General features: G+C 42.3%; 3 protein-coding genes across 4 annotated transcripts in view; 2 read left to right on the plus strand and 1 right to left on the minus strand.

The window, feature by feature from the left end:
* rftn1b (raftlin, lipid raft linker 1b) overlaps positions 1-4,543 on the minus strand; it is a 110,278-nt gene extending 105,735 nt beyond the window's left edge. For both annotated transcript variants that reach the window (XM_030072469.1, XM_030072468.1), the window contains exon 1: positions 3,904-4,543. The gene's annotated coding sequence lies outside the window, so the exon portion shown is untranslated. The remainder of the gene's footprint in view (positions 1-3,903) is intronic.
* Positions 4,544-14,941: 10,398 nt separating this feature from the next.
* LOC115374125 (cysteine-rich venom protein) lies at positions 14,942-19,504 on the plus strand. Its single transcript, XM_030072888.1, has 7 exons — positions 14,942-15,005; positions 15,553-15,653; positions 16,558-16,648; positions 17,099-17,241; positions 18,836-18,924; positions 19,151-19,233; positions 19,368-19,504. The coding sequence occupies exons 1-7, from the start codon at positions 14,942-14,944 to the stop codon at positions 19,502-19,504; spliced, it is 708 nt and encodes a 235-aa protein (XP_029928748.1).
* A 4,148-nt stretch (positions 19,505-23,652) lies between these two features.
* plcl2 (phospholipase C like 2) overlaps positions 23,653-25,932 on the plus strand; it is a 53,416-nt gene continuing 51,136 nt past the window's right edge. The window contains exons 1-2 of the mRNA XM_030072279.1: positions 23,653-23,669; positions 23,904-24,391. Of these exons, the coding sequence (XP_029928139.1) occupies positions 24,140-24,391 (252 nt within the window). The 5' untranslated portion in view covers positions 23,653-23,669; positions 23,904-24,139. The remainder of the gene's footprint in view (positions 23,670-23,903; positions 24,392-25,932) is intronic.

Raw genomic sequence — 25,932 nt, forward strand, 5'->3', positions numbered from 1 at the left:
CAGGCCGCAGCCCAACAACACATGCGCGGCGAAGGAATGAACATTTGTCATCTCGAGACAAGGGGAAAAGAGAAAGATACTCGGTTTAAAAATAGAAAATTCTTTTGGTTGCCCCTTGCTATTTTTCTCCAAACCGTGGAGAAGTTTGAAGAGATTTCCCGTGAGTGACTCATTGCTTTCTGTGAACTTGCTCCAGGCAGGTCATTTTTTATTAAAGCCAGCCGAAGCCAAGTTCTTAGCTTTTCAGACACTCTATCGACATGTCCATGTTGAACATTACTCAATCAATACAACCGCAATTTTCTTGACCACCCATTACAACGGCAGTCAATTTGCCTTCCGGAAATATCAAGGGAGATATTTTCCTTTTTTTTTCATGGTTAAGCTAGTACAAAACTGGTTGAATATTGGCTCTTGTGTTACCCCTTATGCCTGGAGGATCCATCCTAATATGCGGTCTCAGGTCTGGGGCAACGCCGGAGGCTTGAATAACTTAGTCTCTTCAAAAGCACAATCCCTGCCTCCTCACCGGAGAGTCAGGGAAATAATCTTTGCCTGAGACTTTGTAACCGAGCATTTCAGAGGAAAAGATGTGAGATTCACACCCAAGCCTCCAATCAAGATGACATCCCTGTCATGGGAAGTGCAATATTTACCCATCACCTACCAGTGTGTCATTCAGCCATGTTTACTGCCCAAGACCTGAATTTCTGTTGATAAGGACATCAGGAATGGGGCAAAGTGTGATTTATATTGAATGTACAACCGCAGAGTTAGCTTTCAGAATGCACCACATCCATTTTGAAAAATACCTGAAGTTAATCATGGAATCTCTTTAAAATATGGAAGCCACAGGCTTGTTGCCTAATACTATCCTTCAAAAAGTCCCCTAATTTATTCAAATTTGATGCTGTCTTTCAGTTTATAAGAGTAGATGTCACTTTGGCACATGGATATCTCATTTTGGAATCAAATTCCTCATATATATTTCACCGTGTCTCCACTCTGAAGCCTGCATGAGTTTCTCGCTGGAATAAAACCAGAGCTGAATGCAATCAGGGGAGAATGAAATTAAAATGGTTTGAAAATAACCACCTTTCAATTAAAAGTAGGCTAAATTTTCTTAGTATGAGATGTTCTAATACTGTGCTATGCCTCTCTGTGGGTGTGTGCCTATACATACTGAGCAGAGAGGAGCACACATTAGGGTTTAAATCAACCAAAGCCTGCCAATTACCTAAATCAAATTTCACGCTGTACAGAGGAATCACTATGCCCGGATCAGATAGCAAACATAAGTTGATTAAAATGCATGTTTGCTAGAAGACTGGCGCAAACAGAATCAGCTCAGGCTCAGCACTCAGAAAACACACATATACCGGCGGCTTAGAAGATGAAGATTCAGAAAATTAAACCGCGAATACCGACACCCAGCCATACATTTTCCCATTACAGCGCATGACAACAGACGAAACGCCATGTTGGAACGCCGAACACACACGAAAATAGTCTTGAACCGATTCAAGCTAATGGCTGCATCACCTTTCGCCCCGTGTAAATGGTTCCCGTTTACCGAAGTGACACTGCAGCGAAGCCCAAACCACAATCACTCCCACATTTCCAACGGGCTAGCTGCACGGCGGCGGTGGCTAGTGTGTGAGGCAGTCATGTGGAGTTCCTGCAGAGAAAAGTGCCTCCCTATGTGTGCATGTATGTGTGTGTGTGTGTGTGTGTGTGTGTGTGTGTGCACGAGCTGATGTGTCAATAGTATATGTACAGTGTCTATGCATGCTGGAATGTGCGGTTGTGCATGTTTTTTTTTTGCACGCTCCAAGTATATGCATATTTGTGTCTATGTGCATGCGTGTGTGTGTTTGTCGGTGCACAAATGTGTGTGCATACAGTATGTGCGTGTGCATATGTGTATGCATGTATGTATGTATTTATGTATCATGCACATTGCTGAAAAACTTAGTTACAAGGTATTTTTTTTATTTTTCTCATGTGTGTGAATATCTAACTCTTTCTGTGTGCGCGTTAGCATTTGTGTGTGTGTGTGTGTGTTTGTGCACGAGCTGATGTGTCAATAGTGTGTGTATGTACAGTGTCTATGCATGCTGGAATGTGCGGTTGTGCATGTTTTTTTTTTTTTGCACGCTCCAAGTATATGCATATGTGTGTCTATGTGCATGAGTGTGTGTGTTTGTCGGTGCACAAATGTGTGTGCATACAGTATGTGCGTGTGCATATGTGTATGTATGTATGTATGTATCACGCACATTGCTGAAAAACTTAGTTACAAGGTATTTTTTTTTATTTTTCTCATGTGTGTGAATATGTAACTCTCTCTGTGTGCGCGTTAGCATTTGTGTGTGTGTGTCTGTGTGTGGGTGTGTTTGTGCTTTTGTCTGTGCATTTGCAGGGGTATTTAAGTGTCTATGTGTGTATTTGCGTGTGTGGGGGAGTGTGTGTAGGTGTATGTATGTGCGCGTGTGCATGCACGCGTTTGTGCGTGTGTGGGTCTGTTTGTGCTTTTGTCTCTGCATTTGTGGGTGTATTTATGCGTCTCTATGTGTGTATATGTGTGCATGTGTGTGTGTGTGTATGTGTGCATATATATATGTATGTATGTCTTCTTGTGTTTGTGTGTCTTTTTTTTTTTTTTTTTTGGTCTTTGCACGTATCCGTCCATGCCTGTCTTTATGTGCGTATGTGTGCGTGCATGTTTGTGTGTGTCAGGCATCTTTATGTGTGTCTTTGCATGAGTGTGTGTGTGTGTGTGTGTGTGAGAACTCCTGACCCACCAACACTGAAGGGTTAACGCAGCCCGACGCTCCACTACTCACCAGCTGGAACTGATTAACAGCAGTTCAGTCAGACTGGGCTCGCTCACTCTCTCACTCACTCCATTCTCTCTCTCTCTCTCACACATGCACACACACACACACACACACACACACACCACCCCCCACCCCCATCCTTTCGCCTTTAGGCTTTTCCTCTCTCTCATGCCCTCGTCTTCCTCCTCCCTGACATCCCCGCCCTTTCTTTGCCTCCTGCCATCCTTCAACTTGTTTTTCCCTTTAACCTCCTCTCTCTTTCACACACACACACACACACACACACACACACACACACACTCACTCACGCATGCTTGGATGAACACATGTATCGGCTCCACGCTGAGGCACGCAGACTATGCATGTAAACACCCACATGTACAGGGCAGACACGGACACGAAAAGACACACGTACACCCCTCCTCTCCCCCCTTTACACCTACAAATACAGTACACTAACACAACACGCGCACACACACACACACGCGCTCCCCTCTCGTGCTCTGCGGTAGTGGGAGCGGTTTGATACCGTATGCCAGGCACATCTTGAAACACTGTCAGGGTTCAGTGATTGAATCCAGGTAGACATTTTTGGCATTTTCGCTCCTTCGCTCTGTGCCATCCATCACGTGTGGAACTTCAAAAACAACCGCTGATCTGCATGATGAACGCCTCGAGTGCGAGTGAGAGTTGTGTGAACATGTGTGTGTGTGTGTGAGAGAGAGCATGTGTTTGTGGGCGTTATATGTGTGTGTGTGTGTGTGTGTGCAATCTGTGTGGCGGCAGTGCGGGCTGGGGATTAGGAGTTTGCTGTTTGCATCCTGCTCCTAAGCCAAACTTGCGGCTTGCGGCGTCGTTTAATGAATCGACTCGGCGTGATTAATGCTCTGCTCAGAGGTTGTTGTGTGGTAAACAATTGCCACCATGCAGCTCCCACCGAGTTCACACTGTCTGCCGTCTAAGGAATTGAGAGTTTGTATTCTAACCGTGAGGTAAAAGTTGATTTTACACACATTCTCTGGTGTGTAAATCAACACACAAACGCACGGCAAAACGAACTCACCTGTTTCAGAAGGAAGCCGAGTTGAAAAGTTCACTGCTGAGAGGCGAAGGCAGCGACTGGACCAGCAGACAAGCTCATTCTACTTGACAGGAGGCCGTCACCGGAGAGGGAGAGCCCGGGCTCGAGTCCTGCCTGACAGCTGACGGGGGTCCTGTGGATGTGGCTGGAGGAGGGGGAGACGCAGCCCTGTGGCAGGCAGGCAGGCAGGCAGGCAGGCAGGCAGGCAGGCAGGCACACAGCAGCCTCGGCTTCTCTCGGCGGCTCAGCAGCTCCAGCGGTTCGCGTCGTCTCTCCCTCAGCACCTCGCCGAGCTCAGGCGGCAAACACACTTGTACGCTCGGTGTGTTTAGGTCATGCTCAAAGTATGCCTGTGCCGATGTTCTGCAAGCTCAGGGAAACCACATCCTGTCACATATCTTCCTCTCTCTCTCTCTCTCTCTGCCTCTCTCTCTCTCTCTCTGTCTTTCTCTCTCTGTCTGTTTTTTGCTCTCTTTCTCTGTCTGCCGTGTTCTCCCAATCTCTCTTTTTTCCCCTCTGTTTCTCCTGCTGTCTCTTTCGCTCCCCTGTGATTGTCTGAAGCAACTGAGCGCTCTGACCCAGCCTCTGTTCAGCACAGCCTCTCCACCTCCCTCTCTCTCACTCTCTCTCTCTCTCTCCCTCTCTCTCTGTCTCTCTCTCCCCCCAGCAGCCAGCCGCACCAGTTCCAGTCGACTGACTGAAGAATCCATCTGAGGAGAGGGTTGGGGGGGGGGGGGAACAGAGGGAGGCAGGGAGGGAGGGAGAGGAAAAGGAAAAGGGGGTGGGGGTGGAGGAGCTGGAGGGGGGGGGGGGGGGGGGGGGGAGTTTTACAGGGAAATACCAGAGTTAGAGAGAGAGAGAGAGAGAGGGAGAGCAGGGCAGAGGTGGGCCAAGAGGAGGAGGAGGGGGGGGGGGGGGGGCGGTAGGGGAGGGGTGGGTGGAAGGGTGTTGTTTAGGGAGCGAAGGACTAAAGAAAGATGGGCGGACAGAAGGAGCGAAACACCAATCAATAGTTTGTTTGAGAGAAAGATGGAGAGAAGTAGACGGAAAGCAATAGAATGCCGTGCCACATAGTCAATACACGTGCACACACACACACACACACACACACACACAATTCTATAACACCTTCCAGCGAGGCATTACTGTGGGAATGGCTCAAGCTTGTTTTGCGAACTGGTAATAAGGTTGACTAAGGAAGGGAAAGGAGTGTGATGGTTGCTGCGGTAGAGAAGGTGTGTGTCTCTGTGAGTGTGTGTGTGTGTGTGTGTGTGTGTGTGAGAGTAATCTCCCTGCACCGCACTCATCTGTAGACCCTATGCATATTTAACACATCCGGGTGAAGACCCCCTATAGCTCTGTATTTATTATTCAAGCCAGTCAGCATGAGGGACCACAACTCTGGAGACACTGCAGACCTCTGATACATAATCTTTGATTTCCACAAACCCACTATAACCACAACAACAACAACAACAACAACAACAACAAGAGCGAACAGCATCAACAACAGGAGTGATCCACGCTGGTGCAGTGCATCCCCGCTCGAGGCAAACACAAATCACTATCACCGCTGACATCTGGGAGAAGTTTCCTCCACTCTCCCTGCCATTATCTTCCTGCCGCACTATAAAAATCTTTTGATGCCACAGGAAAGGACTGGATGATTGTATGCTGACAAGGTTTACAGTAAACGCTTTGTGCTGGCTGCCCTGTATGGGGATTTGTTGACTGTTTGATTGATTTGTTGAATATTCTCCGCCACCTCATGCCTCGGCAAATTAATAATTCTGCTCCGAATGAAAAGCATGCAGATAAAACAATGAAACCCCCCGAGAGCTTTCCTTTATTGTGTCATTGTTATCACTGACAGCTCCGTTGTCATCTTTCGTCATGACAGTTGACAGGTGCCGCTTCGGAGACGCTGCCCGCGGTGGATGAGCCCTCTTCGTGCCTTTTTCCTCGTGGGCCGAGTTGCACGTGACGCACGGGCCGCTCGCATCTGGGTCAGCGAGTGGGCTGGACTTGATCTTGATCAGTTTAACACGGCGACGCCGGCTCACTGGAGTCATTCTGACGCGTATTGTCTGTTTGCTTTGGTTCAGTCAGAGGATGAGTTGCTAGTTTGTTGCATTGTTCATTTAGTTTGGGTTTGGTTTCGCAATAAAAAAAAAGAATTCGAGTGAACCAGAATGTGTCAGCAGAAGCCATGTGGGAGCTGTCCGCCTGCTCATTGGTCAGGGTCAGATAAATATCATGAGGTTGAGAGGCGAAAAAAGGGAAATGTTTTCGTCTTGGATAGTTTTTTTTTTTTTGCCCTCTCTCAGTTTATGTGCAAATTCTTTTAGCCAGTATCATATCCAACATGGGTATGAAGCAGCATCAGCAGGATTGCATTTCTTCAGCATTCACTGCAAAAACTCAAAATCTTACCAAGATTATTTGTCTTATTTCAAGTCAAAAATGCCTTATTTCAAGTCAAAATATCTCATTACACTTAAAATAAGACATGATCACCTCAGAAGTAACTTGTTTTTAGACATTTGTCTCTTGTTTCAAGTGAAAATTTGCTTGTTTCATTGGCAAAATCTGTTTCTTGTTTCAAGCTAATTTTCACTTATTTCAGGTGAATTTTCACTTTTTCCACTGGCAAATTTTGCCAATGAAACAAGCAAATTTGTACTTGTTTCAAGCAAATTATCACTTCAAACAAGTGACAGTTGTCTAAAAACAAGTTACTTCTGAGGTGATCTTGTCTTATTTTAAGTGTAATGAGATATTTTGACTAGAAATAAGGCATTTTTGACTTGAAATAAGACAAACATTCTCTCGTAAGATTTTGAGTTTTTGCAGTGTTGCAGTGATTGTTTGGGCCAGATACCAAGAAAGCATTGTATTTCCTCTTCGCTCGACATCAGCGCCCAATTCATTTTGCCAGTTGCTAATGCTACTGAGTTTCTTCTTCTGGTAGTTCTTTACTTACTGGCTTATTTGGCTCGTAATTGGCAGCAGAGTCTGCTATTGGAGCTGCTTCAACACAACATGCATCACGCTTCCTGTTGCTGGGTTGGATCTGAGTCCATTCACATTCACACCACAGACAAACGCCGCTCCACAGTTTGTATGAAAGTGAACCAAGTCCACTTCAGTACAGGCTCAGTGTGGCTGTTTTGTGCTGCAACTCAGTGCGATTGCTATTTTCACCCCGGTCCAAATGGACAACACTAGAGGGGTAAAAACACACGACCTGGACTAAACAAGGCAGGTCTGAGAGCGCCCTCGCATTCACAGGAAGGAACTTGGGTTTGAAGATAATGACAATCCAGCGGTGAGTGCAAAAACAAGGAAAGGGTTAGTCATCGACGTCTGAGGGTCAGAATAACCGTTTAGCACTCCGGCGAGAAGTGTGCACGGTGTCTGCAGGACTAGATCTTTCACAATGGCCAGGACTGTAAAAAGGACCGCATCCTCTCTGCAAAGAAAATGGAAAAGTCATGGAGAAAAGGTGCTCTCGAACCTGAATCCAAATGAATCGTTCCATTAAAAACAAATCTTAAATTGACTCACCACCCGGCGAGCTGAATTGACGATTCACACCGACTCCAAATCCAACATCACACTTCATTCTTCAGATTTAAGGGGCACGTCAGAAACAAAAGGGGGAACAATCAAACGGTGAAAATCCAAACAAATTGCGCCTGTCAAAAGCACACTCAGCTAATGAAAGTGACTCAATTGTGCAGAAAATATTGATTCATGATTACTTGCATTTACATTTAGAGCCGTTATTCACGAACAAAGCAGCGAAATGATTTGTGACAGCGGGAACGGCGTTGAGGACGACCCAAATGGATAACAAGGCAGCGTGAGGGAAGAGAGATGACTTGCCTCGGATGAGTCATCAATTATCCTGATTAATGGTAAAGAGCTCCACACACACCAGTGACAGGAGTTGCCAGTCCTGCACAGTGTGAACACGACTTTGGGTTACTCTCAAAGTCATTCTTTGCCTAATAGGGGATCTGCTTGCTCATTTGCGAGGCTTGTAGCCGCTTTCACCAGAGCTCGCCTTTTCAAGGAGAACCTTCACGGTGTTGCACAAATGTTGCCAGGAGAACTAACTCCAGGCCACAAATTAATGATATGTCGCCTTTAAAGACGGAGATTTCCTCCCTTTCTTAGCTGTCACATCAGGAAGCCCCATTAGACTTCAATCACCCTTCCTGAAAGCAGGAGCGCAAGCTGCCAGCACATATCTAGACGCGAGCAACATGCATCTAATTTGGAATGGATTTTTTTTTTTTTTTTTTGTAGTGTTAGCCTACCTACACGAGGAAAGATTTGACTTTGGAGGCGAGAATGCCCGTTCTGCCAATCAAAACTTTGACACAGCCACGGAGAAACGTGCGAAGAGAATTGAAAAAGAAAAAGGAGAGTTGAACGGTTAAGGTTGGGTGGACGGCTGCCGGGGTTTCCAGCCCCTTGAAAGTAAATGAAATCACACAGCTGCCAGGATGCACAAGCAATCCGGACTGCGCTCGGGCTTGAAGAACAGTAATGACTGCCCACAGTGTTATTGCCAATGTATTTTAAAGGGATAGCTCACTCATTTTGAAATATTTGATATCATTTCACGTACCCCCAAAGTGATAAGGCAGTAATAATGCTTCCCCCTTCCTCATTGTTCTTGCTGTGCTTGATATTGGCTGGAAGGCCCCAATGCTATTAGCCCTCTGACATTGTTTAGAAAAAAAAAACACCTAAATCCATTCAAACATGGTATAACAGCACCTCTACCAGTGTTGCTGTCCGGAAAAAAATATGATGTGGTTTAGTTAAAATGTGCTCAGATAAACAGAAAATAAGAGTTTGAGCATTCAGCCTTCAAATTAAAAGTGCAAGATTGTGAAACATCTAGAAATACGGTCATGAACAAGTTAATTTATCTTTAATCATCAAATCCAATAAAGTGAGGACTGTACTGGATGTTTTGGGAGTTTCTCATGTAGTCTGTGTCCTGTATGTATTATGCACAGTGTAATATATGGATCATACTGGAGTTCAAATATGGTCTCATTATTATTATGCCATTAAATATTAATATCAGTCCTAACTTTGTTGGATTTGACTTGATTGGACTTGTGTAACACCCACATAATATAGACAAATATAGATATATGGGGCCTGAAAGCACATTTAGGCCAACATGATGTTGTCGTCAAAGCTCATACCTCAGTGAGTTTATTGTCGAAGCACAAATTAGACATGTGTAGCGTCCCGGAACTGAGGGCCGTGAATACTTGACCGTGCCGCCAAGACGGCCACAGAGGGCACATCGCTGAGCGTCTTTTAGTGGCGTTTTTTCCCATCGGACGGAGCGGTGGAACGAGTCAAACGGGACAAATAATGTGAGACGAGTTATAAAGATGGGCAGCCAAGCATAGTGTTTGTGCAAGCTGGTGTTTGTGAAGGCATCAGTTTTACATGAGTGGCTCAGGACTCATCGAGACAGCTGATTGGGCTGGAGAGTGAGTGGAACAAAGCACATCAATGAGGGGGGCGCAAATGGGTCCCTGTGTGTTGATGTGAAAGCATCGCATTCTTCAATCGTTCACTCTGTTGTGTTCAAGGTCTCATGTAGAGAGCGATGCTGAGGTGATGCTGAAACCGTTGGATCCTTTGCTGCCGCCACAAGCCGCCTCTGCAATTGAGATGCGGCAGTGCCCTCCAGTGTTTAATGTGGAAAATGCTGTTTCCTCTGCAACAAAGAGTCAACTGGCAAAGGATATGAAGATATAGTAAAGTAAATTGTAGTCAGTTCTTCAGTTCTATCAATTTCCTCCCTTTGAACTCAGAAGATGAATTACTTTGGATAAACAGCATTAATGAAATGATACAGTAAACTGGTATTTCTAAAAAAAATGCATGGTTGAAGTTTCGTTTTTTCTTCTTCTTTGAGTGGGTCACTGAACCAACCGTCTGTTTTACAAATTGTGCAAATGAATTGTGTTGTGTAAATGAAGTTTTACCAACAGGGAGCTGAAATAAACATCAAATCCGGCGTCATTCACTAGGATTAGGATTCTGCACTAATATACTGTACCAACATTTATTAGCATTTCAATTAGGTTTCGCAAAATGACCTACATGGATTGATATTACCTAAATCTTTCATTTTCAATCTGGATTGTGTGTGTTTATGTACTAATGCCAAGCTCATCTACATAATAGAGCAATTTTTCTGAACTGGGGTGTTGGAAGATAATTATATGTTCATTTTATTTCATACAAATGTATTATCATGTGTATATATATATTTTTTTTTTCTTGTGAAATGGTTTCTAGCCTCTTGGCCTCAACCTCATTAATCAAAAGAAAAAAAAAACTGGAAAGGGAGAATCATTCTTTGCTGGAACTGTTCATCACTGAGCTACTACTAATTGGCTGATGTTTGTTGAAATGCTTAATGAAAGTGTTTAATGTGTCAATATTCATTTTATCGCACTGTTTGCCATTTAATAGAACTCGTATTTTGTCTGGCCTCACTGGTCTTTAGGGAGTGATATCTGTATTCAACCACAGCGGTGAAAAACAAAACATTTTGACGTCTTACAAATAGTTTCCACAAGGTAAAACTCAGGAATGTCACATCAGGCTGTTGCTCTCCTGGCCAGTCAGTGTGCTTGTAGCAGCATTCAAATAAAGGCTGTAGCATTGTTTTCAGTCATGACAATTATTATTTCAAACGCTGCCCAAACTCCTTACTTAGTGTTGGGGCTTTTCATTCATCTGGTTGTATAAAACTGCAACGCCATGGGTACATAAGGAACAACACCCATGAATATCCATCATGGCGCCAACTTTTGACAGTTTTGACAGTGCAGAGCAAAGTTCCCATTGCTTGGTATTGTCCTGCTGATCCACAGGTTACAGAGCTAGTGTCATTTATTACGCAGCTTTATCAGAAACTCCATGATCGCAAATTATATTGTGTAACTTTTGACGAAGCACTGAAGTTAATGTGTTTGTTGTCTCGTCAAATGCGAAGATAGAAACTAACATGTGATTCCAAACATTTCCAAAAGATAACTAAAACTGACATTGTCCAAAATACTCTGTGTTATTGCTGTTATTGTATTAATACCTGTGTTACAGTTTTTTTCAATAATTTTTTTCAGTGTAATGAAACTGGGATCCACTTTGCCATCATCTTCACCTCCAAACCACAGCAGAAGTTTTCTTTTGCAAATGTGTTCATACCTTTTCATTGGATTCACACATTTTTCACACTCTTTTGCACAACACTTCTCACATGTGTCATTTACATGGCCCTGACTCCATTGACTTCACTGTGGTAGTCAAAAGCAAAACATCTGCTCACAGCTGATAGAAATGAGCTGCATCTCTGTGAAACCACTAGTGCACCTGCATCACTACCCGTTCCACAAATCACCATTCACCAATCAATCAGTATGCACCTACAGAAAAGTGGCCTATAAATTGTATTCTGTAGTTTTTTTTCAACACCTTTGAGTTTTTCTGTGTAATACTGTATGCGACTTACCATATTTCAGTTTTTGCCATCAATACAGTACAATTTCACTTCAAAGTCTTTCTGAGTTTGGATGCAATTCTTTACTGTAAGTTCACATTTGAATGTGTAGCTCACAGTAGAACCTCATTCAAACTGATAGCTGTATTTTATATTGTGTTGTCAGCTGTGTTACAGTACAGTAGAGCTGATTGAAGGAATCTACTCATTTGGGCAGAAGTTGAGTTGTTTGAGGGAAATATTGGATTTTGCTACTTGCTTTACAATATGTAACTATGTAAACTGTCAAAAATATGACTGCAATCCACACAGGAAAAAAGTAAGGTTGAACCTGCTCAGACTAAAAAGGGTATGTTGCATTTTGGTGTTGAGTATGAAGTGAGTGAGTGGCTGGATTTACTCACCTGACTGCGAGTTGTATTGGGCGGTGACAAAATGTACTTTTGCTGCATGTCTGAAATGTTTTGTCATGGTAAGAGCCTTTTGCAAACAAAAGTTTTGGGAAGAGCGCCTCTCATTAGGCCTATGGATTAACTGTTTTGATACCAGCGTTTCTGAGTTGACAGAGGAGGTAAAGCGATTGAAAAAAACTGTAATTCAAAGCATTATAGGCACATATATAAGAATTAAAAAAACAAGAAAGAGAAGCAACTTGCTCCTGGATACTACAATGCGGCTGGCATGTCAGCCGTGCCAACTTGTCTTTGATATGTCAGACGACTTGGCCTAAACTCCCCTTTATATTGTATAACAAATAACACAATACAAATTAAACATTAAGCACAGAGTTGATAGCAGCATGATACTAATTGTGCATTAGGAAACACAATCAAGAATCAACACAGTGGAATGTATTATGTTCTTCACATGCAAGGTCGCCTCGGAGATAAAATTCTGCTTAACAAAGCTTCTTTACAGTGTCAGCCATCCAAAGAGTTTTTTTTTTTTTTTTAATTTCACACAGTAAACGTGAATAGAAACACTGTAGCATAAAGCCATTGGCTCTCAAAAGACTAATCATTCCTTGCTGGAGGAACACAGTCTTTTTGAAATATTTCCCTGTCACTGTTCCCCTTTTTAGTGCAGCAGGCATGCATTAAAAATGAACCGCGATGGCTATTTCTCTATGAGTGCATATGAAATTAATAATATCCTGTTTTACAAAATTTACTTACAGTTGTTGCTGGGATGGCGAGTGGAGAACTAAATGTAATATATTTAGAATACCCGAAATCATAAAAAGGTAGGCTGAACATAAAACACTCCAATTCATTAAAAAAAAAAGAAGAAGAAGAAGAAGAAGAAAACACCATTGGCTTTTTATTTATTTGTTCATTTGGATCCTCTTTGTGCATTCATGCAAATAGCTATTCTTCCTGTGTTTTTCCTGTGATTTCAAATAAAGGTTAATCATGGTCACACATGACAAATAACAAAGTTTTTAATGAATTGAAAATTTACCTCACACTGAAGTTCAAATTGAAGGAGAACTAATCCAAAGGTAAGTCAAAGTAATCAGATTGAGTTACTGAGTTGAAGTCATCCAATGAATACATTATTGATTCCCTAATTTGAAGTGGTAATCCCTGAGAGTGACAGTCACCTTTTTTTTTTTTTTTTTCTTTTTCTTTTTTTATTATCTCTGCCAGACGGTAGCCTGGAGAGGATATTGCATTTGGTCGTGAGTGTGTGTGTGTGTATGTGTGTGTGTGTATCTGTCCGCAGCTAATCTTGCACTACTGGGCCTATCAGCCTAATATTTTTTTGTGCACAGTTATATCTGTGTGATTCTCTTGTGGTTGCGGTAATTCAAAATCTTTGAAAAATGTTTGTTTTCACTACCACCGCTCTCCTTCTTCATTCTCTCTCTAGCTCGCTCAACCACCACTGCTCTCTCTCTCTCTCTCTCTCTCTCTCTCTCTCTCTCTCTAGCAAATTCCCTCCTTGCATATCAAACAAGTTCATATTTAATTTGGGAAGAACATTTTTATTATTAGGCAGATTTGTTTTAGCGTGAGCGCTGCATATTAAAAACTTTGTCTTCCATATTTCTCATTCAGTTGACTTGAACATTGTGCAGAGATCGTATAATGACAGGGAAAAGCCTTTTTTTCTGTACATGTGTGCATGAATCTGTCTGCAGCTGATCTCATAGACTACTGGGCCGTACAGTGATGACTGCATGATCAAGGACCTCTCATGGTTACAGTGATCAAGAGTTTAGAAAAGTAAAATATAAAAGTTTTCATGAGCTGGCCACCCATTGAATCAGTTTCACATCATATCAGTTAGCTTTACCGAGCAGCCAAATGTATATTCATTTACGTGAAAATGTCAGAATTATTACTTCAATAACTCGGTAATCACTTTTGTGCAACATCATTGAATTTTCAATGTAACCTTCCCAGCTCTGCGTGTCGCCAACATGTGCAACGCTCCATTTTGCTTATTTATCATTACAGATATGCTATCTCATATTTCACCTCTGAGCTTGCATAAATCTGTATAAAGCATTTTGTTGGTATGTGCTGTATAAGCAAATAGACAATCGTCAAAAACACAAAACTGCCATGTGGATTGATTCATGGACAAACCTCACCACAATAGACACATAAAAGCTAAATGGGCAAACCAGATCAACACTGGCCTTTCCCTATATATGTGCTGCACTGGTCTAAATCACCCTTTTGATGTATGGGAGGCTGTTTCATGCCAAAGCAAGCAATATAGGAGTGTACACAACCTACATGAGCTGTATGAATAAACTCCACTTATATAACCTCTTGTAATCTACCAATGCTCATTTTTTTTATTTACTCTAACCTCAAGGGGGCTTTGCTGTTCTATGCTGTGTAAACCTGAGCCAACGTGTCGAGTCGTTGTGGCACCCCAGGGTTTACAATTTCATATTTACTCGCTGTCAGCAAAAAGGCCTCCTCAATGCTGGGCGATACACTTATTTCTTGTTAGCTTTTTTTTTTTTTTTTTTTTTGTCCGGTATCTGTTGTGTAACGCCCCGGCCGCTGCTGCATCACTTGGAGTCAGAGAGAAGGTGTTGCATGCTGTGTGACTGCAGTGGGCAGCTCAGCCGGGTCTATATAAGGAGTGAGAGGCGAGAACAGAGTCACCGCCACCCGCTGAAGACCCATGAGCAGGTACGCCTCCCAGATCAGTTCATCTTCGTTTCTCTTTTGATTAGAAATGGATTTACTTGGGGAAAAATATTAAATCTCCAAGTGGAGCTCACAGGCATCTGACCTTCAATATAACAGCAAAATAATTTGTTGGGTTTGATTAGCTTGTTTATAATAAAAAAGGGGTTTTAATAAATCAAAAACGAGAGAAAACAAGGAGAACAATAATGCTTTATCACACATCAAATCCAGAGAAAAAAATATCATGGTGATACAGGAGTGTTTTTTTGTTTTACTTCACAGTACATAGGCATCTTCCTCCCTGACCAGGAAAATGTTTGTGTTCCTGATCTGCATCTTGACACTTCACACAGTGCACTCTGCCTGTGATTTGGTAAGTAGAACTGAGAAAGAAAAAAAAAATAGAAAGAATAAGAAGAAGGGGGAGAAAAATCAAATGAAGTGTAAGCAATTTCTTGAATATTTTAGGAGGATGTGATGCCACTAAGTCGTCTATCATTTTATGCTGCTGCATGGAACGGAGCTAATGGAGCTAAAGTGAATTACACTATCATTTCAGTATGCCACATTCACTGATGAGAGCCTAACTTTAATCTCTTCTCATTTTGAAATGTCCTCTGCGGTGCGGCGCGCTGCATCCAAAGCCAGGTAGGTACAAGATGTTTATCCATCAACATTGTTTCACTTTAGAGAAGCATTTTGAGTCTCCACATCAAGTCTGAAAGCATGCCGATAGGATTTGGCTGAATGCTGAATATATTTTGCTTTTTTTTTTTAATATTGTGAGCCTTTTCTGACATTAAAGCAGGATGGTGATATGGGTTTAGTCTAGTGTTTGTTCTGCAGTTTTTCTCATACAAGTGTGTGCGTGTGTGTGTGTTTGTGCATATCCTTGTGTGCGTGCATGTGTGTGTGTGTGTGCAGATATTTGCACAGAAAACCCAACAGTGCAGGCGGAGATTGTTGACCAGCACAATGCCTTCAGGAGAGCGGTTGAGCCCACTGCTGCTGACATGCTGATAATGGCAAGTTTTGCCTTCCCTGCACATTCCTCAAAGAACGAACCTTAGCCAAATTGTATTTGCAAATAATTCCCAGTATTTGTCTTACCCTGATTGGACCAGATGGGTGAGATCTGCAGCACAGCACTGCCGGAAAATCTTAACAACAAGGAGACATTTCGAGGCCAGTTTTGTACATTTCTGCCATTGACAGCTTACCTGACGCAACATGAATCGTCCTTATGCAGTGAACCGTGAACCCCATCTGGTACTCCCAGCTGGTTAAAACTAAATGATACAAATTATTTTCAAGTACCATTTGACCAAGTTCTGTTGCAGATAAATATCCTCACTCCTTTCATAAGACAATCGTGCATTTTATTGTGGATTACAGTAAAATAAAATGTGATGTCCTCACTTTAATCACTATCTCGCAATCTACCCCATATATAGAAAATGTTTCAAGACCCTGAAACTGAGCCCATCCGTTTGAAATTCATCATAAACTGATGAACATATAAGGCAGCTGATAGGAGAAATGAGCAGCTTTCCTTATTAACTAAAGAGGTGCTCAGTTTTGGCAGAAAAACAACAAAAACAGCCAAAAATGACAGGAAGATGTCAACCCCTCTACTGCAGCTCAGTTTTAGCTGTGGACTATAAAACAATCCCATCAGTTTGTTTCAAAGGGGAAGGCCAGTTGAACGAGAGCCATTCTCAATGGGCTAGACAATAAATCTATTTCGGAAATGCATCATCTTTCAAAAGACAAATGATTCAGTCCTCAAACACAGCATTGTGTAAGCAAAAGCCCTACAGTAACTATTACATTTAAGAGGAACCCCCATTGAAATGGTCTTTGTCTTACTCTGGAGGGATGCTCTTGATTTCTTGCGACTATTTTCCGTATGTTATCTCTCTCTCACAGAATTGGAGTGACGAGATAGCAGCCACCGCTCAGGCCTGGGTTGACAAATGCATTTTGTCTCATGGACCGGTCAGTACCCGCATGCTCGAAGGTATATATACATGTATACATCTCTATCCTTTCCTCCTCTTCCCACTTCTTCTTTCCCAGCTACTGTGCTCCACGGTGGCCGGAGCCATCACAGAAAAAGATACCTCAGAGACACATTCAAATTAAAGTTGAAACCCAGAATCCAGTGTCCCCGGGCAGATAAGCCGTCAGGGTTCCTTGCGAGTTCCATGTGAGCTTAATGACCTTGTGCTTGATGGCCACAGTGAATGTTATCTTATCTCCAATCTTAATGCCTTCTTTTAATAACAAATTACATGGGCTAGGATGTGTTATCATCACGGAGATTATCATCAATAGGCCTTTCAGTGAACCCTTCAGTGTTTTTTTTTTTTATTCAGAGTCACCTAATCTATTGTGCGATAAAAACAAAATACTGCATTTGCGGACTTCCATTAATCAATGCTGCTGTTTGTTTCTCACCAACATGCAGGCTATGCAATGGGTGAGAATCTGTTCTTTGCCTCTGCACCGCACATGTGGACGGACGTCATCAACGCCTGGCACAGCGAGGTAGAAAATTACCAGTATCCCAATGGATCCACCAACGGGAAAGCTATCGGTCACTACACACAGGTAATTTGGTGCAGCAGTAATATTAGCCTGTGAACAGAGGCTAGAGCACACACATCCAACAAAAAAACTTCAACATAGTTAGACAGAGAGTCAGAGAGTTACACCCTCTGAGGCTGAAATGTATTAACAAATCTCATTTCTTTTTGGAACATTCATACAAATGTGCAGACCTCAATGTGCATTTGTTGAAATGGATTAGTGTGAAGATTTCATCAAAATAAAATCAGCATAAAAACAGGAAGTTCTGCTTGCAGCCACAACTAAATACAGTAATTTCACAGCTCATGCTACTTGACGTTTACATGCACAGATACGGTACAGAAAGATTAGAGGAAACTTTAAAGGTACAGTACAGACCCTTAAACATGTAAACAGATTATTGTTGAGTTCAATGTAATGCCAAACGATTTCACACGCTGATGATTAAAAGGTAATTCTTGCTTCATGTGGTCTGTGCGGCATCAGGGGGGATTTCACATAATTGCATCATGTGCTGCTGCATGTGGGTTGTCTATGAAGGGTCTGAGTGTGGACTCTGAGGAGTTGCACACCTTTTGATTTTTGGAAGATCTGGATGGTTTTGCAGAGGCGGCACTGATTGAGTGCATCATTACTCTAAAAGAAATGCAACAAGTTAATGGCATTTCTCAGCTATTCCAGCTCAAATTCTGTTCTCTCTCGCTGCTTTGACAGCAAGAGCCACGAATTGACCAATGTCACTTTCTGCATCGGAAACACCAGAAACCCTCAAGAGAAGTATCAACTGGCTGTTAAGCCTATGATAACTCTCTCTGCATTTTTCATCACTGACATTGCAAAGCGAAATTCCCACATCGGTGCACTTTTGACTGTTAGTGACGTATTTTATGTCAACACTTCAAACACTTCCTGCTAGAACTATATGATTAAAACTTTTTTTTTCCACCCGCTTTTTGCTCATGAAGATTGATTTTGACCCAGAACTGCAATTTTCATACAGCTTTTAACTTGCTGCCACAAGAGGGAGACAAATCTCACAGGAAATTCCCATACTGCAGGTTTTGAGTTTTGTAATTCCAATGACTTTGAACAATTTACAGATTTATGAACAGAAGTGAGTTTCTCAAAAGAAAATGGTGGCTCTTGCTATACCTTTGCCACACGAGTCTAAATTTGAGCTCATGGTTTTTATCGTTCTGGCAAGCAAACATTGCCAGAAATTGTTGTAAGCCATGTCTAACAATTTATCCCCTCTGTGCTGTGTCTGGTGTACAAGATATTTCAATAAGATGTGTCTAATAATTAATCACATTATCCGTTCGTCTTATTCATACTTGCACTACTTGTCAGCACTGAAACAAATCCCACTTTTACAATTTAAAAGCAATCTTATCTTTAAAGAAAATGCAGGCACCGTGATTTTCATACAGCCTAGAACTGCTATTCTGCCACCAATAATGGTTGAAACAAATAATTTTTCAAGGAGACACAGTTTGGTTCTTTGCAAAAATCCCTGAAAGACTTGAGACAATGATTGAGCAACTGACAAATGCATAATTACTGTGTGTTCCCGTATCAGTGTGTGAGTAAAACCAGTGTCTGTTTCTGTTTTCAGGTGGTGTGGTATAGCTCCTACAAAGTTGGCTGTGGAGCGAAGTTGTGCCCTGGCAACATCTATTTCTATGGCTGCCATTATTACCGAGCGTATGTCCCTCCAGTTTCTGACACACATCCCTCACACACCCACAAAATCCACAACTGTCAGCTTCCTTCACACATGACTTCTGGAGAGCAAAATGTCAATGCTGGTTTCCCTATGAAAGAGGAATAATAACGTCATTATGAAACTGTAAACATTTCGAGCACTTTGGTCCGCCCTGAAGCAAATAAAGTGGGGTCAAAAGACTCACGATTTTCATTTATTTAACAGGGGGAACTTCAGGACAGTGGCGCCATACAAGGCTGGACCCCCATGCGCTTCCTGTCCCAATTCCTGTGAAAATAAACTTTGCAGTAAGTATCTAATAATGTGACAAAAATACGCCTTGTTCGCTGAAAGGGTGAAACTCGCATTAATTCACCAAGCAAATGTCTGTCAAACATGAATTCATTTTTACATTATTTTATCTTTTTTTTTTCCATTTCAGACAATCCCTGTCCTTACATAAACAGGTTCCGCAACTGCCCAGCCCTGAAAAAACAGCACGGGTGCAGCAACACCCTGGTGTATGCCTGGTGTCCTGCTGAATGCAAATGCAACAATGAAATCATCGCAGTGGGCTAAAAATAAACCCTCCAATTTCATTTGATCAGCCTGTAAACCTTACCGACTGTACTGTGCACGAAGTTTGGTCTGAATATAATTTAGCCCTTTGTTGGTTTTCTGGCTGTGAAGAAAGGTAACCGCTCTAAATTTAGTGCAAGACGATGATGAGTCGCCTGCGACCCAAGAAGAGAGAATTTATTTGGAAACTTTTGATTAACTGTTAAAGACCTTCAAGGGGAAGTTTGGACTTTTTAAAAACAAATTCTACTGATTTCCAGTCAGCTCGCTTTGGAGATTTCATTAATGAAAGAATGAATGTACCTCATATGAAATCCATGTCATGTTGGATTCACTGTAAATATGACCTGCCAACTGTAGGGAAAGCTATTCAGGACTTCTCTCTCTCTCTGTGAGTGTGTGTGTGTGTGTGTGTGTGTGTGTGTGTGTGTGTGTGTGTGTGTGTGTGTTCTCATATCTCTCATTGGGTGTAATGAATTGCATGAGTGTGACAATACATACAGAAAACAATGCATCAAATAAATCAAATAAAATTTCATGTTCAAAATGTTGCTGTTGAAAATGTATTGTGTTTCTTCTCAAAACACCATTTACTATGTAATTAATGTCATCTGTAACACAAACAAAACAACAAAAAGGAGATTATTATTATTATTATTTTCGGAAAGTTGCAGCTCTCTGATCATCATCTCACCTTGGGAAGAGCGGTATTCAGAGATGTGACAGAGCGCATGAGGAAATCTGTGTTTGCTGCATCTGTGTGTGTCTCCCTCAAAATGATGCCCTACTCCCCTGACAGTGGGTGATACTTTAAATGAGGACCCATGGCAAACACTGACTCAATAAAAAGTTCCACCTATTAAAACTGCGTAGGTGGAATTGGATGCTTTTGACTGGGGTTTCCCAAAACAGAAGTGCTTTTGAAAAGCACTAATGAAATAGAAACAGAAAACAATGAGATGAAGTCACTGGGAACAAATTGATCGCCAAAGTCATGAAGAATTAGAATAATAGAATAAATCACCTGTGAGATATGACAATAAGTACACCTGTAGGGTCTGCAGGTAATCCAGTTGTTGGGATTAAGGGTAAGCACGTGACAAATGCTTAAGCTGTAGCAGCAAGATGCCATCATGCTCTGTCTCCTCTTTCAATATGACAACAACACAGACTTTTTTTTTTTTTTTTTTACTTTGGACACACTCATGATGGGAAGCTGTACCCAATATAAAAGCGGTTTTAAACCGAGGACTTTGTTTAGACCAAACACTCATACAACAAACACAGTGGCTGCTTTAAATTATAAGATACAGGTTTGCTGTAGCCGCCTGTGCTACTGCCACTTCCCACTGTATAATGACAGAGGATCAAATTTTAAAATGTGAACTAAATACATCTTCATTCTTGAAAACCAATCGTTTCTGATATGTTTTTCAGCGGAAGGTCTGTGAAATAAAAAATGTTGCCCCACTTGCAGACCTTTGTATGATGTTTGATGTTCGTCCTGGTTATGAAATAGTGAGACAGAGCTGGGCTGCAGAGTTTCTCACTGTTTTGTGGCAACTTCAAAATGATAGTTGTGGGAACAGAGCCTGTAGGCACCAAACTCCTCGGGCATCTGTTAGCAACTAGTGTCGATAAATGATGTGTGAGACTGTGGGAGACAAGTCACAAAGAATCACTCAAAGACGACTGGAGGGAGGAAGGAAGGGAATTCTCTGATTCTCCTTCAATCTGAACACTGGATTTTTTTTTCTTTTTAATTAGCTATCACCTTGGAATAAGAGAGCCAATATTGCTTGTGATTTTGTTAGTTATGAAGCAAATCTTGGAAATGAAAATGTGACTGAAAAAAGAAAAAAAATGATAAATCTACAATAGTATGTGATACAGTGAATACAAAAAAAAAATCAGTAACTCATACACACCAGCAGATGACTCTATTGCACAACACTGAGATCATATTTTTTTGAAGAAAGCAGGACGTCTTAATGTTCCACACACACACCACAGTCCTCCACTTCTCAGTCACACACCCGCTGGTTTGTTTTTTATTTATCAGACTGAGAACCCTAATACACACATGATTATTACACCTGAGTCTGGGGATTACATTTCTGTACTGCTGGTCTTCTCAGAGCCCTGTGGGACCTAATGATTGTTTGCTGTGCTGCTCTGTTTGGTCACACGCAACTTTCTGTTTCGATAAAAAACTCGATGTAATATCCTGAAAGAGACCCTTGAAACCACCATAAAATAATATTTTATAGTCTATATAGCCGCCTCATCGTATCAGCCTCAACACTGGTCCACCCTGCCCGTGTGTTCCAGCCATAGGGGCTTACAGAAAGTGTAGAGCCACAAAAAAACATGATGAGGTTGTGAGAGACTTTATTTCTTGGAGCTTATAGCTGTTGTTGGAGAAAGGTTTCATACTGAGTCTGTCTGCAAAGTTGCCACTCAAACAGAAAATGAGAAATAGATACATATTCCACTTAAGCTTTGAAAAGGCTCAGATTTATGTTTTAATCATAAAATATGGGCAAAAATGCATTCCTAGCATTAGTAGTGGACATGTAGATGGCACTCATGAGCAGCCATAATGTAATGTGGATATAATATAGGAACCTGTCAGTGGAAAAAAAATAAAGCATGTGCAATGTCCAAAACTATCTTAAACTAACCAGTTCCACCTTGGGTATCAATAAAAGTATTTTTTCTGATTTTGGTTGAATTTGATCCACAAATACACATACACTCAGTGGCCACTTTATCAGGTCCACCTGCACAGTCTAATGCAGTTCATTGCAACAGCTCTGCCATGAATTACTACCTTTAAGAAAGTTTATAATACTCAGTCTTTGTTGTCATTTGTTGACATTTAATTCTGTGTTTATTACTGAGGTTGTAGTTTGCAGAGGTCTTGTACTGGGCTACATTACACTGAGATGTGTTTCTAATTTTTTGTCCCCTCCTATTTATATACAATGAGGGGGACAGAATAGTGGAAACAACTCTCAATAAAATGCAGTCCAGTCCAACAGCAGCACTAACTATGAGCTCAACGCCAAACACAGAACTGAATGAACACCTTTATTACTGTGACAAAAAGAAAACCTGAGCATCATAGGCATCATAAAAATAAACTTTATGGCAGAACATTTGTATTGGATTGTATTCGGACTTAATAGAGGTGGCCACTGAGTGTAGATGGCATTCATGAGCAGCCAAGATGTAATGTGGATATAACAGCCTATAGCGACCTGTTAATGGAAAAACAATAAAACATGTGCCCTAACCCTAACAACTATCTTAAACCTACCCAATGTTTCCTCGGGGATGAATAAAAGTATGATTCTGATTAAAATTGATCCACTAATGCACATACATGTGATGTCTGAGATGTCTTAAAACATAAGTGGGTATATATGCAGCCTCAGATGCATTTGCTTTGCAGAAATAAGTGCATTTACAGTGAAAGCTACAGACCTGTCAGTGGGGGAAAAAAAAAACATTTTATTGACAAGGCTGCTTGACACTGCGCGTTCACGAGCGGCGATGTACACAACTTTGTGCATCGGGAGCGGCGTTTCTTCCACAGCTATATGTTAGATGTGATTGTGCGTAAAGTACTCACTGACAGCTGAATGGCCAGCGAAACTTCAAATAACCTGTGTGTTATGAAGCCGTGGAGGTCGCGGGTTAACTCAACAGTGTCCCTGAAGTGTTTGGCTGTCCTGGCTAGCAACTGGTGATGCGTGGACTTTGAGTTGAACGTGGTAAGTGTAACCTAGCCAGCTAGCAGGCGGCGTTAGCAGCAAAGCTAAGCAGCGCCTGTCGGCTCGGCGCAGCAGAGGCGAGCAGCGGCTCTCCGTCCACTCCGATCTGCAGCGACAACTTGAGGAAGACCGCCCTTCCTCCGGAGAGAAGGCACTTCAAAAGGCAAGTATTAAAAGCACGAGTTGTTGCAGCTGTGAAACTTTAAGTTGAGATATTCCCCCGAGCTGACGAGGGTTGTGTGTTGCTGTTCATACTGTAATAAATGTTAAAAGGCAGCAGAGCGGAACGCGTTGCAAATGAGGAAAAAAAAAAAACGCATCGAAAACGGTCAACTTGTTGAAAATGCAGAGATCTTTAAGAGGAAGCACCGGAGGCTGCTCGCCTTGTGTGCATTTTGTGTGCATACTGTGCGTTTTCAGTGACAACATTGCATTGATCATTACACGCGTTAACCAGCGCAAAAACGAAATGAGTGACTCAAGCGGAGGGCTGGCGGCTGCAGCTTCCAGCTCTCAGCTTTCATGCCGTGTTACGGGCTGTGTAGGAAGGTTAAATAGCTGCTGCTACTACTAATGTCATGCTGCCTAATTGTGCTAATCGGTGTGATTTCTCTTCACAGGGCACAATGCATGGAGCAACCCCCTCTGCTCACAGGAGCCTGACAGATATGTGCACCGAGAGATGATACGGCAGGATTTTGTGCAGATGTTGTAACGAGGCGGTAGGAGAGGCAGGAAATCGGAGGAAAGCTGAAAACACAAGGCTTTGCTACCCAGCAGCTTGCCAGCTAGTGTGTGTGTGTGTGTGTATGTGTGTGTGTGCGTGCGTGCGTGTGTCTGTGTGCTAGAAGTGCCTATGGCGGAGTTTGGGGAGGACGACAGCTCGCCTCCATTGAATCCCGGGGATGCAGCCGTGCCCAGCGACGAGGCAGCTGGCAAGACGCATTGCGAAGTGTCGGTCTTGAACGGGGACTGTGGGATATCAGCAAACATGGTCGGCTCCGGATCCCTCGCCGTACCTGGCAGCCAAGCCGGGCTCGAAGCCGCCAACACCTCTGCCGGATTGGATGCCAAATCTGGAATACCACGCAGGAGCAGCATTATCAAGGTAAACATTGAAGTTACAGCCCCTGTGCGAGCCATTCATTCTGGTTTCTCAACCCTGCACACCTTCACTGACTCTAACTCACCATGCAAAATCTGTGCTCTGATTTCATTTGCCTCTTTATAGTCTACCTCATTTTTTTTCCCAGCAACCTCGCCTATGTGAATCATGCATAAGTGAAATAGGTGGCTTTCATAATTCAGGCCAGTAACAGGATCACCAGAGCCATATCCTGTGTTTTGGCTGAGCATGCTCTGATGTTTGGTATAGCAAAGCTTATTTTTTTCATTTGGTCTTGAATATCAGCCATTTGTCAACGGTTTGATGTGCCTGTCATAAAGAGAAAATGGCATCTGAAGCTAAAAACATGCCTCAGATATTGATCTCTGACACATGGATATAAAGACAGATCAGGAAGGTGCTTTACATAGCCCACATTACCACTGTGAAACACTTCATAGTGGAGTGAAGCACGAAGAGGTAGTAGGATATCAATCAGTAAAATATCTTATGTTCCCCGCAGAGTTGCAGTGAAATGTTTCCTGGTAAACACTGTGACTAACTCACCAAGACATTTAAGAGTTTGTGGTTTCACAGCCGAAACCCCCCTCGCTGTGAAAAGCAGTGAAGAAACCTACAGAATGCACAGAACTAAAGCAACCTTATTGTTTTGGTTGGAAAAGAAATGGAGGTGACCTGGTGGTCTAAATCCACGAGTAAGATTGCATTTCTCCCTGATCCCGGTTTTGCTCCTGCACTCTGACCCTTCGTCTGAAATGCAGACAGATGTGTGTGTTTCAGGGATAAATGCACAGAAACAAATGCAGATTGAATTGCCACCGGTAGCGGAATCACATTTCACTCATCGCGTCTGTCCAGAGCGATGCTTTGTGCCGTTGGTTGCTCATCCTTTGTTTGTGTACGTTTTGGGCTTTGAGGTGTTGCTTGGGTAATAGCAAAGAAAATGGCACATGATTTCCTCATGTGGCATAATGCTGTGTCGTAAACTTTCAGGATATTACTTTAGCTGAGGTCTGCAACTCTGTAATGAAAGTCTTGCAAGTGTCGCAAAGGCCGTCTTAATTTCAAGTGCAATTTTGTAAAAGAAGATGCTTTGTAGGCGGTGGTTACTCAAATTGGATTGGTTATTTCCTCACATTAACAATATCGTAAGCTTACAGAACATCGCTGTGTCGTAGATCCAGAACTAAACCCTGGAAGACAGTTGAGAATGGAAGGCCTTTCTTTTGCTGTTGTCGCTTTTGCACATTTGTCTTAGAGAGGTCAATAAATCAGTGGTCAGTGATTAGCATTTGATTTTCCCTTGGGTCCACCCATGCTTAAAAATGCATGGACTCTGGGTAATGTAAGGTGTTTGAGAAGCACTCACCAAATGGCAATGTGGTATGTTAAAAATGATAGATGGGGGGAGAAAAAAAGTGTGATTTTGATGGCCTCATCATGTTGTTACCACACACTAAATCAATACCATTATTGGCTCTATGATTCTATTCGTCAGTGAGTTCTCTCTGCTCCTGGTTCAC

This window comes from Myripristis murdjan, chromosome 16, assembly GCF_902150065.1.
Source record: "Myripristis murdjan chromosome 16, fMyrMur1.1, whole genome shotgun sequence".
NCBI lineage: Eukaryota > Metazoa > Chordata > Actinopteri > Holocentriformes > Holocentridae > Myripristis > Myripristis murdjan.

Excerpts from the sequence above, each read along its gene's own strand:
- LOC115374125 (XM_030072888.1), top strand. The coding sequence starts at position 14,942 with ATGTTTGTGTTCCTGATCTGCATCTTGACACTTCACACAGTGCACTCT. Across the intron at positions 15,006-15,552 it reads CTCTGCCTGTGATTTGGTAA|ATATTTGCACAGAAAACCCA; the intron begins GTAGAACTGAGA and ends GTGTGTGTGCAG. Across the intron at positions 18,925-19,150 it reads GGCTGCCATTATTACCGAGC|GGGGAACTTCAGGACAGTGG; the intron begins GTATGTCCCTCC and ends TTTATTTAACAG.